At 46.8% G+C, this 15,934-nt stretch overlaps 1 protein-coding gene across 5 annotated transcripts in view; it reads left to right on the plus strand.

Moving 5' to 3' along the window:
• LOC124481268 (IQ motif and SEC7 domain-containing protein 1-like) overlaps positions 1-15,934 on the plus strand; it is a 76,653-nt gene that overhangs the window by 23,955 nt on the left and 36,764 nt on the right. Inside the window, exons 4-5 of one of the 5 annotated variants that reach the window (XM_047041195.1) lie at positions 6,911-6,997; positions 9,560-9,941. The exons of 3 other annotated variants lie outside the window; for them this stretch is intronic. In XM_047041195.1, the coding sequence (XP_046897151.1) occupies positions 6,911-6,997; positions 9,560-9,623 (151 nt within the window). In that variant the 3' untranslated portion in view covers positions 9,624-9,941. Of the gene's footprint in view, positions 1-6,910; positions 6,998-9,559; positions 9,942-13,413; positions 14,355-15,934 lie in introns of those variants that run through there. One more of the 5 variants, XM_047041192.1, reaches the window with a different exon arrangement.

The raw sequence follows: 15,934 nt of genomic DNA on the forward strand, positions 1-15,934 counted from the left end.
GTTCAGCACACACACACACTAATACACTAATACTGTAACATCCTTTCAGGTGATGCTTGCCCTTTACAACATTACCCAATGCCCTGGTTCCTGTGAGAATGTGAGAGCTTGGGTTTTGGGGGTAAAGCATATCATTTCATCAGTCTCATGCCTCTGCAGTGACAGGCAAGAGGCTTTGTGTCTCCATTCTATCTCTGTGTCTGATAGCGGACATCTGCAGTTCCACAGCTGCTTATCAGAGCAGGATCAAAGCCCACCCGCAGTGTAGGGATGCAGGGACAGATCAGACTGAAACACAGAAACACATTGTAGAATTCACTCACACATTGTGGATGTGACAGCTTGCTCTCAGCTGCCCTTTAGACATGCAGGCATGCCAGAGGTACTGGAGTGGATTCGAGCGTCTGTGTTTGAATGACAACTATCAGTCTAAAGGTAAAGGTTGAGGTTATATGCTCTGTGCTGTTAAGTTGAGCTTGTCACAAAGAGATTATGTGTCACGCACGAAAGGTCTGTATTTTCATACCGTACTATCTTTATAACACACCTTATGTTAAAACACTGACATGCCGGAATGCATAATATGTAATTTACAGTGTTTCCACCTCAAGTGTCATAGCAGAGATGTATGTGGATTAGACTGGGACTCAGTACAGTCAAGGCAGGGAGATGAAGCCCTTTTGACCCAGAGAGAGGATTGTTTCTCAGCTGAACGATGCCCTCGGGCTGTCTCAGACAGAGCCTCACCACTGATGGAAAGAGCTTTTACATCAACGCGGTGCCCGGTGTTAGAGCCTGGAGCTTGTACAGTGCAGAACCTGCAGGAGCGTGAATGCTGCTACACCTCTTCCTTCCTGAGGTGAAAGGTCAACCTCTCAGGGGAGCTCCATTTTTCCAGCTGTTGACACTAATTGAAGAGGTTAGAAAGCTGTGAAACAAAATACATTTTCCACCACAACACGTTGTGTAATACCGGACGGGATGGATACTGTTCTCCTGGTGAGGTTTATCATTACAAAGCTATTTTCCACTGTGCTTTTATGAAATTGGAAATACAATAACATGTCTACCAGTATTTTTTTTAACAGGGATCTCATTAGCACATTCTGGAATGACTTGAGACTTGGATCTTATATTTTCCTTGATCAGCGCACAGCTGGTCCATTAGCCTGCACTGCTGTCTACCTTCACATGAAGCACTCATCCATACTTTGAACATATCCGCCTGGGGACAATGTTTGTTGCATCTTTTAAAAATAGTATTGATCCTAAAACAGTGCTACCTCTAAGTAGAACTCAACTCCAACCAAGCACTGCCCTCTAGTGGCTGATACACTCAACTGCTGTAAGAGAGGAGGGAGGAAATCAGTGCCCTGGAGTTTCTTTTAGACTCCTCTGATCACAGCACAGTATGGCATTTTTGTAAGCTACTATTTTTATTCATCCCAATATTGTGTTTGAGTAAGATCTCCCTTCAGGTGTAGCAAAAGTTTTTTGTCCACTGTTGAAACAGTTGGACTCACCACACTGCAACACAACACTAACTCTGCATCTAAAACAGAAGATGACAAAGCATTGAAGAAAACCCTGTATCATTACTGCTGTGCTCCGTGTGGGCCATGCTGTCTGGGAAGAACCACCCAGATGTTGTGTGTCCCCAAGACACTAGAAAGAGAAAATGACTTGGCTGCGACGCAGCATTAAAGTTTGATCCTGCCTTAATGAGCGTCATGTGGATCCAGAGCGAGGCCGTGTTGCAGTCAGGTGAGGTGGGCTGCAGCTGCTCTGCCTCTGTGGCAGCACTTGGGTCCTACCACAGAGCCCAAGCTGGTAGGTTTGCTTTAGTCACACCACAGCACTGTATAGAAGTGAGAATATATTTTGGACAGATACAACTCAATGAGCTATTGTATTGCTATTTTTGCCTGAGCAACGCTTTGTTTTTCAGTTCAACACTTTCAGGACAAAAATATTGATTTTCATGTGTCTTATTTGGCATGGCAAATTAAGTCAGTTTGCTAGCATTTACCCTGGCATATTAACCTTTAGTTGCTCCTCAAATCCTGTAAACAGACCCTGTCTGTACACTAATCATTGTTCTCTGTATTTCAAAACACAAATCAAGATATCTCCCCCACATAGCAGTTGTTCAGGGCTGGCTTTTTAGCATTTGGCTGTGTCTCACCATGTGTATCGGAGACTATCAGATTTACTAACATTGTTGGAGTGTCAGTAAGAAAGCTCTGCAGTCTGCTCATTGCATCTCTGAGAGGGCAGGAATGAGGCAATTAGACCGGGCCTCATCAGTATGCTCTTCCTGTGATGGTGCTTGTGTGTGTGTCTGTGTGTGTGTCTGTGTGTGTTTGAGGGATGAGAGTCGGTGCCCAGACTCCTTCAGTAGGGCCAGCTGGTCTAAGAGGGGCCGTATGGTGACAGAGGAAGGGATGGAGGTTGGCATGGGAGGGCAGGGGGTGTGTTTCGATGTCAGAAAGGCCAAACAACATACACAGATCCGCATGCAGGCACACTCAGGCTTATAATGACGTGCAACGTTAAATGCTCAATTCATTCATTTGATTTCCAGGCTGGTCATGGTCAAAAGCAAGTACTGATGGTGTGGATATATTTGTTTTTTTGTATACTTAATGGAATAGAAAAAAAAAACATATTCCTCTCGTTTCCTCTCCTATCCTTGCCTGTGGACAGACTACAATCATGCTGCCTAGAGGTTGCTACTATGCTCTCAGTGGGGAAAGAAATAGATCTGAGTAGTTCCCACTGAGCGCTCTGCTGTGCCAGAGATGGAGAGGAGCAGCATCGGGGCTGACAGAAACAGAGAAAGCTTCCACCATGAGATACAGGAGAGGGTGCTGCAGAGTTTCCAGTCTTCACACGATGCTGAAGGCTGCTTAAATGAAAGCCTTGTGTGTGATTGATGATTTGAGATGTAGACCTCTGGAAGTCTCAGCCCCCACGTGCGTAGAGAGCTTGAGGTAATGTATTGTAGCCATCAGGGCGCACAGTCCCCCCCACCTTGGCTAATCAGCACGTTGACATTGCTGGGTGTCACAGTGTCTCCACGGAATGAAACGTTTCTCCCGCTGGAGAACAAAATGCAGTGTTTTCATTTGCTGTTAACGTTACTGATGTAAAGGCAGGCTGGGGCCTTCGCTGTGGCGATCAGCGTTTCCTGTTCCTCTCCCAGGGTGGATGTGTCCCGGGTGAGGCTCGTCTCTTTAGATACGTGCAATGTTGTTACCAGGCGATACCAGTCAGCAGTCCTGGCTCTCTGAAGAGCCTCCTCAGCCCTCCCTGGGCGTGCCGAGTCTCAGGCACAGACGGCCTCACCAGCAGCTCCACATCAGCCTTTCATCCTTCTCATTCTTCTTCTGTGCTTGCTATTGTTGTTTTACACTTTTTGCATAGTTCCACACCCTTTCTATATGATGCAACCGCTGTGTAAGCTGTATATTCTGCAGCACAGTCTTGCGTGCCCTCGCTGTGCTGAACTTTGTAACAGGGGAAATTTTCTTTTAGGAAATGCCCAGGCACCCCTTCCTCCAGTTTTCATTATCTTTCATTATTCTCCCATCCTCTCCCCCTCCCTGGGGTCTTTCCCCCAGAGTCCCTCACAGCACCTGTCCACTCTCCTTCAGTCTAATTAAGCGTATTTTCTTGATGAGCTATTTGCACACCAGCTCATTATTCTCAAAAGCCTCATCAGTTTGGGATGCATCACAGTGAAATGCATTGATTCCACATGAGAGAGGAGAGGAGAAGGAGGGAGTGGACTGGGAGGAGGGAGAATCAGTGTGAGAGGAAGAAATGATAATGAGCTCTACCTCCAACACATCTTCCTGTTTCCATGGAGACCAGGGAGCCAATAGCATGACCCAGCTGTGGACCAGACTACTGAGAGCAGAGGAGAGGTGGAGCGAGGCGGGCGGAGATGCTGCTCTGTGTTTACTACACAAAGAGCCTGCTGACGGTTATCCCCTCAGTGGAGAGTACACACCCTGTTTCTTCTAGCCCTTCTGGCTCCCGCACAGACTCCATCTCCCAGCAGGCTTTATGATAGAGGTTGTTTATCACTGTTAACCAGGCTATCTCTCTGGCTCCTGGGCTCTAGTACACTCCCCCCCGCCTGCCATTTGGATCCTCCTTGTTACGTCACAGACAGCTCTACGTGTGACTGGGAGAGAGCGAGGGAGAGTGAATGTGAGTGAGTCCGTGTACGCACGCTGTCCCATTGTCGAGTCCCATTGAGCAGCCAGGATGGACAAGCCGAGTGTGTGGCGCGCGGTGGTGAGCAGCACAGACCCCAGGCGGGCACGCGACCCCGGGACTCCTGGGTCTCAACCGGACAGACCCAGCTCGGCCATGGCTTACAGGCTGTACGACATGTGAGTACGGCTGTCTTGTTGAGTGGATGCTGCTTCGCAGGGCTGTGTGGAGCTGCTGTGTCAGAGGGCAGGGTGGATGGGTGGATGCGGGCGGCAGGGCTAGCCCTCGCTCACAGGGATGCGAGGTGGCTGTTTTGTTGTTGCAGTGTTTCCTCTGGGTGTGCTGAGTCACCTTTGGCAGCCAGAGTTTGTTCTGTCCTCTGCTGTCTGGAGATGGCTCTGCCTCGCTGCTTTGCTGCCTCACTGTCTCGCTGTCTCGCTGCCTCATTGACTCTAAAGCTCTTAGTAAACAACCACAGCCCACAGGGAATGGTCATGTTGAGCATGTGTGTCAGTGTGTGCATTCATTATCCTTTGAAACTTTTTTCAGTTAATGGTTTACTGTTCGAGATGTAGTGTAATCTTTTCATTTGAGAGGAATATCAAACAAACACTGTTTCTGTGCACTGAACAAAATATAATAATTTGAATTGTTCCATTGTGACTGAAGTGACAACACAGTCATTGGAGTTGTTCAGGAGAGGCAAGGATGGCACTGTGACTGATAAGGAGAAAATGAGTCACTTTGTGCTGATGCTGTGACAGCTCTTATTAGACATGAGTTCCTCCCAGCTGTGATGCGATGGTGCGTGTGCTGCAATTTGTATGAACCTGTGTGTCTGTGCCCGTGTTGCGCTGTGTGTGTGCTTCTCTGGGTTTTCTGCGTGTGTACATGTTGTGGGTGCGCTGTGCCTGCTGTAGTGTGTGTGTGTGTAAGAGTGCTTATGTATTTGTGCGTCTGTGCGCGTGATCATGAGACATGTCCGTGCTGCTGTGTGTGTGTGTTGTGTGACTTGTGTGTGTGTGTGTTTCTGTGGTGAGAATGCGGCTGGAACTGGCAGTGGGGATGATATTTGGGGATGGCTCTGTTGAAGTCCCTGTTTGGGACGCCTGCCTCTTCAGCTCAGCTCAGTGCTGAGGCTGCCTCCGTTTCACAAACCCATGTGTCATCCTGGATCTGCTGAGAGATGACGTTTGAAACGAATCTCAACAGAACACTTGCTCTCACTCGTTGTGTTTGCTGAATAGCCTTAGGTTGCTGGTGTGTGTATGGATTTATATATTTTTGCGTGTAGCTGCCTGCGCCCAAGTCAGTGACTTCATGCGGAGATCAAATGACCAGTTATGAAGAGATCTCAGATGTATTCATATTGGTAGGCAGGACAGTGTGGATCAGCTATGTGTGTACTGTGTACTGTGTGTTTGAGCTGTTTGTGTGTCCTCAGTCCTTCGTGGTTACCATGACGTATGTGCACACTAATCACATGGAGCCTCTTGGCATCATCACTGGCAATAACATCTGATATTGTGTGACTGTATTTGAGTTTTTACAAAAGAAATGCAGAATTTGTGCATCTATGTCATTTACTTGGACTTTCTAAAAAGCAAAACATCTCAGAGGCTGAGCAGTTCCGAAATACAGTCCTATACTATCCTCCACATAGTATACAATCCAATATACTGAATCATACTATCCTAAGTGTGGACTCCTACATGCAGTACTAGAGATCTCTGAATCCTGTGTGCTTCTCCATCTGTCTCTGTTCCTCCATGCCTCTCAGTCTGTTCATTCACACGTCCTCCTCAAACAGTGTGTGTTTGTGCTGTCTGACAGTCTCACTTGGATAATTCACGCATTTTGCACTGAGTCACATGACCCAGCCAAGGTCATGGTTGAGGAGTACAGGAAGTGTGGTCCGTCTGAGTCAGGAACGTCGTGTTACATAAACCGCTGTTTTTTGGGGGGCCATTTAGAGATTCAGGCCAGATCAACGCAAACGTGTCAGCTTGACTCTCTCTCAAGTAGGCTTTGGCTGGAGGCAAACAGCCCGTACACCTATAATGAGGAGCTGGGCCAGGGAGAGGCTGTTCTGTTGGAAATGTCACTTCATTATTGCTGGCCACAGCCCTCCGGAATTATAATGGAGTAGCACCCTGTGGAGACTGTAACAGGCCGTCCAGCTTAGTCTAGCTATAGCTGGGATCATATATGAATTTCCAGAAGAGTTAGATAGTGGAGGTATACCTGATGTACAGTGGCTACTCAAGCACATTGGCCCAGCAGCAGAAGTTCAAGGTTTTAATGTCAAGCAAATATAATATAATTCGGTGCATATCAAACATTGCTAATTAATTGGTATTATTCTACCCAGGTTGACCTTTGTGCCACAGTCTTTAAGGGTACTTCAAGGGCAGTACGAGCAGCATGCAAAATATGCCTGCTGGTGCAGGAATCCGACATTCGGCTAAAAGCTCAAAAGAATATACCGCTCTAGAATTCTGAATATGCCAACTAGACCCAGACCACAGCTACCTCACATGTAGTCACTCACAATCTGTTGTTTTGGACTTAAGCCCCAAAACATTTCAAATGAAACTGAATTGTATTAACGGCACACTGATGATCCCTACCCTGTTGACATGGCTGCTAAGGGCTCTGTTGTCTGTGTGTTTCTCTTGTGTCGTAGGTCTGTAGATACTTTGCACCAGTATTGCTGTCCTGCTCCGTTGTTCAGTACCCAGCTAGCAGTGCCTGCCCCTCTGTCAGAGTGCAGGTAAGAGGTGCCTGCCCCTCTGTCAGAGTGCAGGTAAGAGGTGCCTGCCGCTCTGTCAGAGTGCAGGTAAGAGGTGCCTGCCCCTCTGTCAGAGGGCAGGTAAGAGGTGCCTGCCGCTCTGTCAGAGTGCAGGTAAGAGGTGCCTGCCCCTCTGTCAGAGTGCAGGTAAGAGGTGCCTGCCCCTCTGTCAGAGTGCAGGTAAGAGGTGCCTCCCCCTCTGTCAGAGTGCAGGTAAGAGGTGCCTGCCGCTCTGTCAGAGGGCCGGGCCCGCCTACTCACCTGCCCACAGCTAGATGCATTGACCGACTGGCATTGGGTCCCTGAGATACCATAGCAGACTGTAGGTCTGGCAAGAGCATGAGGCCCCCGGGAAAAAGACTGTTGTAATTCTAGATGATGAAAGAAAGAAGGTGTGCATGTTATCTATCATTTCTTTTGACAAATAGACAGCTTGTTAAAGTCCTGTCCATGGCATTAACACGGGGGGAAGGTTGACCTTTCTGCATGATTGAAACATCTCTGCTTCTCATTGTTTGAATAAAGCCATCTCAGGTCCGACAAAAACTTTTGAACAGACTTTGTACCTATGCATTTACAGACTTCATGGTTCATCTCATCCTTGAAGACGTACTTAAAACCATCGATGCAGGGATGCCCACTCCCCTGTGATTGGCTGCTTGTTGTGCAGCCCCTGTCCTGATGACGCCAGTCCTACTCTGGCTGGCAGAGAGATTAAACTGAATGCGTCACCACTGCCTCAAGTCAGTGAATGCCCATTCCTCCGCCCCCAGCCCCACCACCCAGCCCCGCCACCCAGCCCCACGCTGCTTCTGCAGTCAGACAGGGCTGAGGGATGCTGCCCCTGCTGTAGCCCCGCTGCTTCTGCAGTCAGACAGGGCTGAGGGATGCTGCCCCTGCTGTAGCCCCGCTGCTTCTGCAGTCAGACAGGGCTGAGGGATGCTGCCCCTGCTGTAGCCCCGCTGCTTCTGCAGTCAGACAGGGCTGAGCGATGCTGCCCCTGCTGTAGACCTACCCTGCTTCTGCAGTCAGACAGGGCTGAGCGATGCTGCCCCTGCTGTAGACCCACGCTGCTCAGCACATGCTGCCTCTGCATCACATGGTGACTGGATGCACGGCTGCCAATGTATGGCAAGCTGTCACTCCACATGTCGTCAAAGGACAGAGGGGGGTGGAGTCCCTGCACATGTGCAGATAGCCATCCTAGGTGCTGCATTTACACAGGCCTGTCATCACAATAACCCTGTCCTTGTCACCCTACCCTTGACCACTGTCCCCTGCTGTAATGATGATGTGGTCATGTGATCAACATACATGGGCAACATACATGATCTGATGTTGATGAGGTGTCCAGGTCTTTTAGAGATCACCCAGTCAGGGTGAGCAGGGCTTGTTGGCTCCTCTGATGCAGGGTTCATTTATTGAAGCGTCCCTTGTGATCAGCTCCCCACCAGGATGACAGACAGCAGGGCTCTCAGACCCCTGTTGCGTTTTCCCACACATTCAAATATATAGCCGATTAGTGCATGGAGCAAGCCCAGCACTGACATCTGTTGTCAGAGGGAGTAGCAGGGTAGCATAGAGACAGTCAGCTATATGACTCCATGTTGTCAGCCCAGGCTCAGTGATTTTGTATTCCGCTCTGCTCTCTCCTTGCCAATACGGCGGCGCGTTGGTGAAAGCTGAGACAGGCTGACTCTGAGGCTAGCATTAGCCAGCTCGATCGTTTGAAACTGGACACTGCTTTGATAGATTGGCTGTCGTTCCTTGGCTGGGGGCTGCTAGATTGAGTTTCAGTTGAGCCCCATAATGAAGTGCCAGTGGTAGGCTGAGGAAGAGTGGGGTACGTTTTAGAGAAGGATTAACCTCACTACTGGGAGTTGTAGTTTTCTCTGGGGTATATTCTGCTGTTTACGCATCCCTGGATTGAGACATCCCATAATGATACCGACCATTGCCCACAGCATTGTGAGGGATGAGGAGGGAGCAGAGGGGAGAAGAGGGTGGCACATCCAGGGTGCCAGGCAGGATGAGCCTCTGGAACATTGTGTTCCCGTGGCCAAATATGCACATCTATGAGCATTTATATTTATTTGCTACATGGTTATGTAATGACAACATTGCTGAGACATTGCTGAGCATGTTTAAGTTTAAGACTTGTCATTGAATTCTAGTTTAGTTTTTGTTTTTTTAAACCTTTCATCTTTCACATGGCTGTCCCTTGGGAGAGCATGCCTGTGCATGGTTCATCATTTTTGTTTAGCTTTGATGACTCTGGAATTTCTCCAATTTAGTAATTACATCACAGGCTAATCCAATGCTGGATTAAGAAATGTGACTCATAGCTGTGTGCTACTGTACGTTGTCACGACACCATGTTCGTAAAATAAAGACCCTAAGCCTTTGCAGGTTCGCTACCTATCCAATGAATTCAAATAGGAAAATTGGAGTCAAATAAGAAAAAACACTTTTGGACATACATGGAGTGTCTTGGACTGTGAGCTGTGCTTCTTGTGTTGTGTCTAAGTATGCCCTTTGTGACAGGGAAGACAGTGCTCTGCATCAGTTCTGTTGCCCAGCCTCAGGATATGCACGCTCCTCCAGATAGAGGGAGGAGAGAGAAGACATGGGATCGGCCTCCACTCTCCGGCCCTGAAGGGACCTCCTCTCTGTCCCTCTTCTTCCTGCTTCCTCTCCTTCTGGAAACACTTGACCAGCTCCAGTGTTGTACTGTTGTCTGCTCTCCCTAGCCTCCCTCCATGTTCTTTCTCTTCTCAGTTTCTTCACTCTCCCTCCCCCATGTGGTCCCTTTCCCCCTCTCTGCATCACCGCTGTCCTTGTCCTTGTCCTTTCCCTTCTAATTCTATTGTTCTCCATAGCTTCCGAAAATGCTTCCTTTTCTTCTTTGTTCTTCCATTACTTTCTTTTCTCTCTCTCTCTCTCTCTCTCTCTCTCTCTCTCTCTCTCTCTCTCTCTCTCTCTCTCTCTCTCTCTCTCTCTCTCTCTCTCTCTCTCTCTCTCTCTCACGCTCGCTCACTCAATGTCTCTCTTACGTCTCTTGTTCTGCTCTACCTCTCTTCTGCATGGGTGCTTTCTAGCTGGAGGCTGAGCAGATGTACTGTACGTTCTCTGTGATAAGAGAGCTAGAGCTGCACCCTCCATGCAGGATCTCTGTCCCACAGACTCCCTTTACTGGATGATAGGATCTACCCTCTGTGATGTACCATAACACTCTAGTATACACTATACCAAGTATATGTGCAAGAGAAGCCTGTTTGCTCCCCACTCTGTTCCCTGGTATATAGGTCTCCCCTCTCTGTTTTCTGTGTTTGTGTCCTTTGTACTGTGTGAAACAAAGCCTCCATTTTCTTGGATTCCGAAAAAAAAACTGTTCAGTTGCCTTTGGTGATTCAGTGGGGGTTTATGCAAAGACTTGCAAATATGTTATTGTAATGTATTATGTTTGAGTGTTCTGGTTTGTTCCAGAATAAACTGAAATCATTCAGCAATACAGAACCTTTGTCAGAGAGTTGCATGCATGTATCAAGTATTTCCTTTTGTTCTCTTCTCCCTTAGAATGTTCCCTCAGTGTTTGAGTGAAAAGTTAATAAATACGATTTTCTAAAATGTTTTGTGTTTGCTCTTTCTGAATGAATCAAGTTCCTCTTCAATAACATCCTGTATTTTTCCTGCTTTGCACCCTCGGCGCTTTGCAATAGAAAACAATACACTTTTACCATCCACCACTAGGGGGTGAACTTTTCTAAGACATATCCGTTTTGTCTGTTATTGCACAGTGATATATCCTGTACAATCTGCTTGATAGTCACAGAAATCATGCTTAAATGTATCTCAATGTCAGTGATTTGGAAGACTGAGAGTGAGATAGTTGTTTCAGGATGGAGTAGATCACCCTCCTGTGTGTGTCTTTGATCCACCATCACTAATGCACATTGCCTCAATGTCTGCTCTGCACACACTCCCCCACTGCCTTGCTCCTCCTCCACCCCTCCCCCGCTCCTTCACTACCACTACCAAGTGATGACCGGAAGGTTTTCTTCCTGAACGTGCAGGAGCAATTTTCTGTTTATGTGTTTATTGATTTTCACATCCCTCCCTGAATGGAGGATGTCAGGAGATCTGGCCATCTCCTCTCTTATGGACTGGGAGGGTTAAAATAAAGCCACTGCTGGGCAATATCCGTCTGAATTAGTGGACGTTTAGAAGAGAGAGTACAATGAAAGGTTCTCATATGGCTCTCTGTATAAGCTCATTGATTCTGATTGATAGCTAAGCTGATATCATTGTGTGTCCTTTAGTGGCTGAAAATGTACAAGATGTGCAGATTCATATTTTCATTCAGTTACAATTGGAATATAGCTACAGGCCTACCTGATATGTGGAAATAATATTCCTTTGTTGAAGAACCAAATAATTTGCCTGTTGTGTTGGAGATCTGATTTCCAAAAGACACATTGCTAGCAAAACTGTGCTAGCATCATATCATCTAATAGTTCTTTGACCTTGACTTTGCCCTTTGCTGTTGTGCAGTGAGATTGGTGTTCCCACACATAATGTACGGGCACTGTATTTGTCAAAAAAGATGAACCTCATAAAGAAGGATGTGTAGAAGTGGAAGTTATGTGTCATTCACCGTGCCACACCTCTGTCAAAGATTGAGGAATGTTGCTGTCCAAGGTGCTCTATGAAGGAGTGACTGACACTGACACACCGTAGCCTCACATGACATGACATGCTGGCATACATCCAGTTGAACAGGTTCAGATAAAATAGATAATTCAAAAAACGTGTTTCCTTATGCTTAACCATCATATTCCGTCTAGTGTTGCACCACATTTCTGTATGAGCTGTTCTTATTAATACCCACCCCAAGCTATTGGCAACATAATGTTTACATTGGGCTGTGATCTGTATTCTCTAAAAGAAATAATGACCAGTAATGTGTGCGTGAGATTGGAGCCATCTGTTCAATGTGCCCTCAGACAGGCTGCAGCCTCTTCTACCAGACAGAGACGGAGAACCACCCACCTTCACCACTGGAGCCATTCTCCCTTCAGTTTGAAGGAATTTAATTGGCTTTCCTTGTGCTGTGATAAGTATGGGTGAATCACAATGAGTAATAAATATAAAAAAATGTATTAAAACTAGATCATGAAACAATGTTGTTTTCCACAGCTAAGTGGCTTGAAGATGTCTCACCAGCATCAATGCAGTTTAACTTCCAGAAAGTTTATTTTATTCCCACTGAATTAAAACTACATTTTACCGAACAAACCCTACTTATTCTCGACTTCAAGTGTTGGTTCAGTGGAATGTCTGTCCCATTGACAAACAAATTAAGATGGAGAGCATAGACAAAAGGCTTTATCTATGTGTGTGGTTGATTTCAGGAGACGTGTCTAAAATGAGCAGCAAAGCTTGGTGACAAGCGGCTGATGAATAGTTTGCAGATGAATTAATTCCTCACTGTCTCTGCTCACAATAGGTGCTCAGTGTTGCCTGTGTGTCTTTGTGTTCCGTCTGCCATAGTCGGGTTCTTTGGGATCGGAGGAAGTCCATATTGTGCCAGGAAGTGAGTGAAAGGGGACAAGCGGTGTCTGCCAGTAACCACTGAGGGGGGCTTATCCCCCACGCAGCACGGCTGAATGTTTGTGTGTATGTGTACACATATGTGAGCATGTGTGCTTATGTGCAATTTGGACCACTGGGGGTATTCAACTTGGGTTGAATATTGATGAGAGGCCCACCCACACCCCTGTTCCCTGGGAGGCACTGGGTGGTACTGCAGGCTGGGGCTGCTTCTCACATTGAGAAGAGCTCTGTGCTTGTCCTCCACACCAAACCCCTGTCAGTGAGGAGGGGGTAGAGGTCATGTGATATCTCTGTCAGCGCACAGCCACATGCCTAGCTCATCGGAGCAGGCTTGTAATGCTAATGCACCTGTTTGATCCAAGGATTACACTTTCACCGACTCATGAATATAAATTCAATTTCAGTTTCTCTCTATGGACCTCTGCCAATACACCTTAAATATCCAATTATTGTGAATCACCCCATGGATAGGCCATGAACCACATGAATCCCCTCATAATAATACAAAAGCCATTGTGTTCACTGCTTTACCTGGTTGACCTTGGACCATCTAAGACTTTGTAGTTAAACTGCCACCTTATTAGATTGTGTTCCACACAAACAAAATATGTACCATTTTTGCTCTTCTGTTTGTTTTGAACACAGCAGGGGTGTAAACTCATGCAGTCATGTACAACATTGTGGTCCCTCCCCATCAACCTCTAACCAATCAGATGGTTTTGCAGCAAGGTTCCATTTGCAGTTTCAGTAGTACGGCAGTGTTGCCCGGCAACCAGTATCGGCACATTTCTGGAAGGTCCTGTGTGGATGACAGATGCTGTAATTCATTTCAGAGGATATGGGGAGAGACTGAAAGAGACAGAGACAGACTGAAAGACACAGAGACCAAAAGAGACAGCGAGAGACCAAAAGACAGCATGTAAGGGTAGAAACTGAGGGACACACAGGAGTACGAGGGGAAAGGGAGAGAAGGATTGGGAGGGAGTGACAGAGAGAGAGGCATACAGAGAAAGAGGGAACCACCATCTCTCATACGTTGGAAAGTTTGCCACTGTGGCTGAAGAGGGGGAGGAGAAGAAGGAGGAGGGAGAGGGGGGCCATTGGTGATCCCAGATGAGACGCTGTGTGTCCAAGGGGGATGAGTGGTGCATGGAGAGCTTCCCTGTGCTCCAACACAGCAGACGACCTCCTCCTGCTGTAGCTCCAGAGCTGTGTTGAGCTATATCCATGGAGCCTCTAAGGATCCCAAGCTGGCACACACACTGAGGGGCGACAGGCGCAGAGGACGGACTGACTGACCTGGATACAGCACAGCACCGACCGAACCCAGTGGAAAGGCTATTTTAAGGAGGAAGCTCACTGGATCTGCATCCACCAAAGCAGAGCTGGTGGATTGCTCCAGAGGGTCCTGGCTCCCCTTCGAAGTGGTGTGTCTGTGTGTTGACATCCATCCAGGAGGGATCTGGGCTTGCGAGGAAGGCTGACCCACTCAGGGCTGGTACAGGATATTCATGTCTTGGTTTATACTGGAGCAGGATAGCCCCTGACATGTTAACATGAATATACACCAGGCATCATGGACTGATCAGCCGTGAGTCTTGTTGCTGCTGCCCTTGTTGATATTTTGCCTAATAACTCAGGACCTGAAAATGTGGAAGTTCAAAGCCTTCTGTTTGGATTACTGGCATGTGCTATGTCTACAGCCTCATAATAACTTTTATAAAAGGTGAGTTGAAAACATGACGGTTTGGGGTATCTATTTTACTTGCAACCCTTGCGTGTTTCACTTAATTAGTTTTAATTCAATATTTGAAGTCATGACTGACACCTGCCTCTGGCTCTTGTTAAAGAAACATGGATACATTTGAATTAAAACAACCTCCCAGGAATTAATTATTCTACAATGACTGTTTATGTAGACAGAAAGTAGCAGAATACCCAGAGCTCTGTTCAGGCACAGTGTTGACATTATGTCATTGTGGGAGATGTTACTGAAGGCTTGGTGTTAACTGGGAGGAAGATGATCAATTCCTAAGTAAAGCAAGAGATCTTTCTTCCTAAACACACCTAGTTAAGCAGCCTGGCTTGTTAAACATATTGCTAATCGAGTTCTCTTGCCCACATTAGCACATGGGTTTTTGCTTACAATGACAGGAGATGGCTGAATTCATTCTTCTCTCTTCTCCCGTGGGAACTCTTTGGTGTCACCTTTCACCCAGTGCATAATCTATACTGGATTATTCAGACTGCTTTTATGTGTCCCACTGGGTCAGGATGTGAATCTGTGCTGCGTGGCACTGATTTGCTCCGCTTTGACCACACACCCATGTAGTGTCGTCAAATGAGATATAATGCTTGATAATTAAACTGCAGGTCAGTTTTTATCATCATCAGTTTTCATCAGTTTTATTGTGGACATGAGTTTGTGGAGGTGCCTTTATGACTCAAACACAGAGCTGTTCCTTGTTCTGAATCAGCAGTGTTGACTGTACATGATGAAGGGTCTCTCTCTAGCCTTGACTTGTGTGGTTTAATGGATGTGTAGGCTTGGTGTGAAGGTGTGTCCCTACACAGTCCTCCTCTCCACCACTTCATCTCATTCACACTAATCCCATCCCCCTGCAGCTGTGCAGGGACCATAAAGACCGGCTCGTGTCACTAAGTGCCTGTCACAACACATGTATCTGACGCTCCAGATTCCATTACGGACTAACCACTACCATCACCATCGAATATGCTAATGTTTATTTGAGTTACATCAGAATACCTTACTCTTTTTAAGTCTTACTACTCTGCATTCATGTCAAAATGATTGTCCAATACGGATGGCTAGATGCACAAATGGTAGACCCGTGGTCTACACAAGGTGTTTTTCCCATGCCTAACCCATCTGGCTGTCAGGCTGGGTTTGATGTGTGAATCAGAAGTGAGGGGGGACTGATCGTACAGGATGGATACATGAAAGAGCGTTCCAGTTCCCAGTAGCACCTGCCATCCCGTCTCATCTCTCTATGCTAATTCAGTCTCCCAATGATCCACCATAGTCATTAGTATTTTGAAGGTGAGAACCTGACCATAATGTTGTGTTAATAATTCAAGACTTGGTGTCCATACCCTCTGAATAAGCCTTCCTGTCTGTGTATGTCCCTGGGAACTCCATTCAGCTGGAGGCACAGCTGGCATAGAAGACCAGATATGGATGAAACGGTGTCTGTTCTTTAAATGATATTTCGAATTAGGTGTTGGCTACAATAACCTCTACCAGTTCTTCTTTTTCATTCTCGGTATTCTTGGGAAGTACTAGTT

Source organism: Hypomesus transpacificus, chromosome 18, assembly GCF_021917145.1.
Source record: "Hypomesus transpacificus isolate Combined female chromosome 18, fHypTra1, whole genome shotgun sequence".
Classification (NCBI taxonomy): Eukaryota; Metazoa; Chordata; class Actinopteri; order Osmeriformes; family Osmeridae; genus Hypomesus; species Hypomesus transpacificus.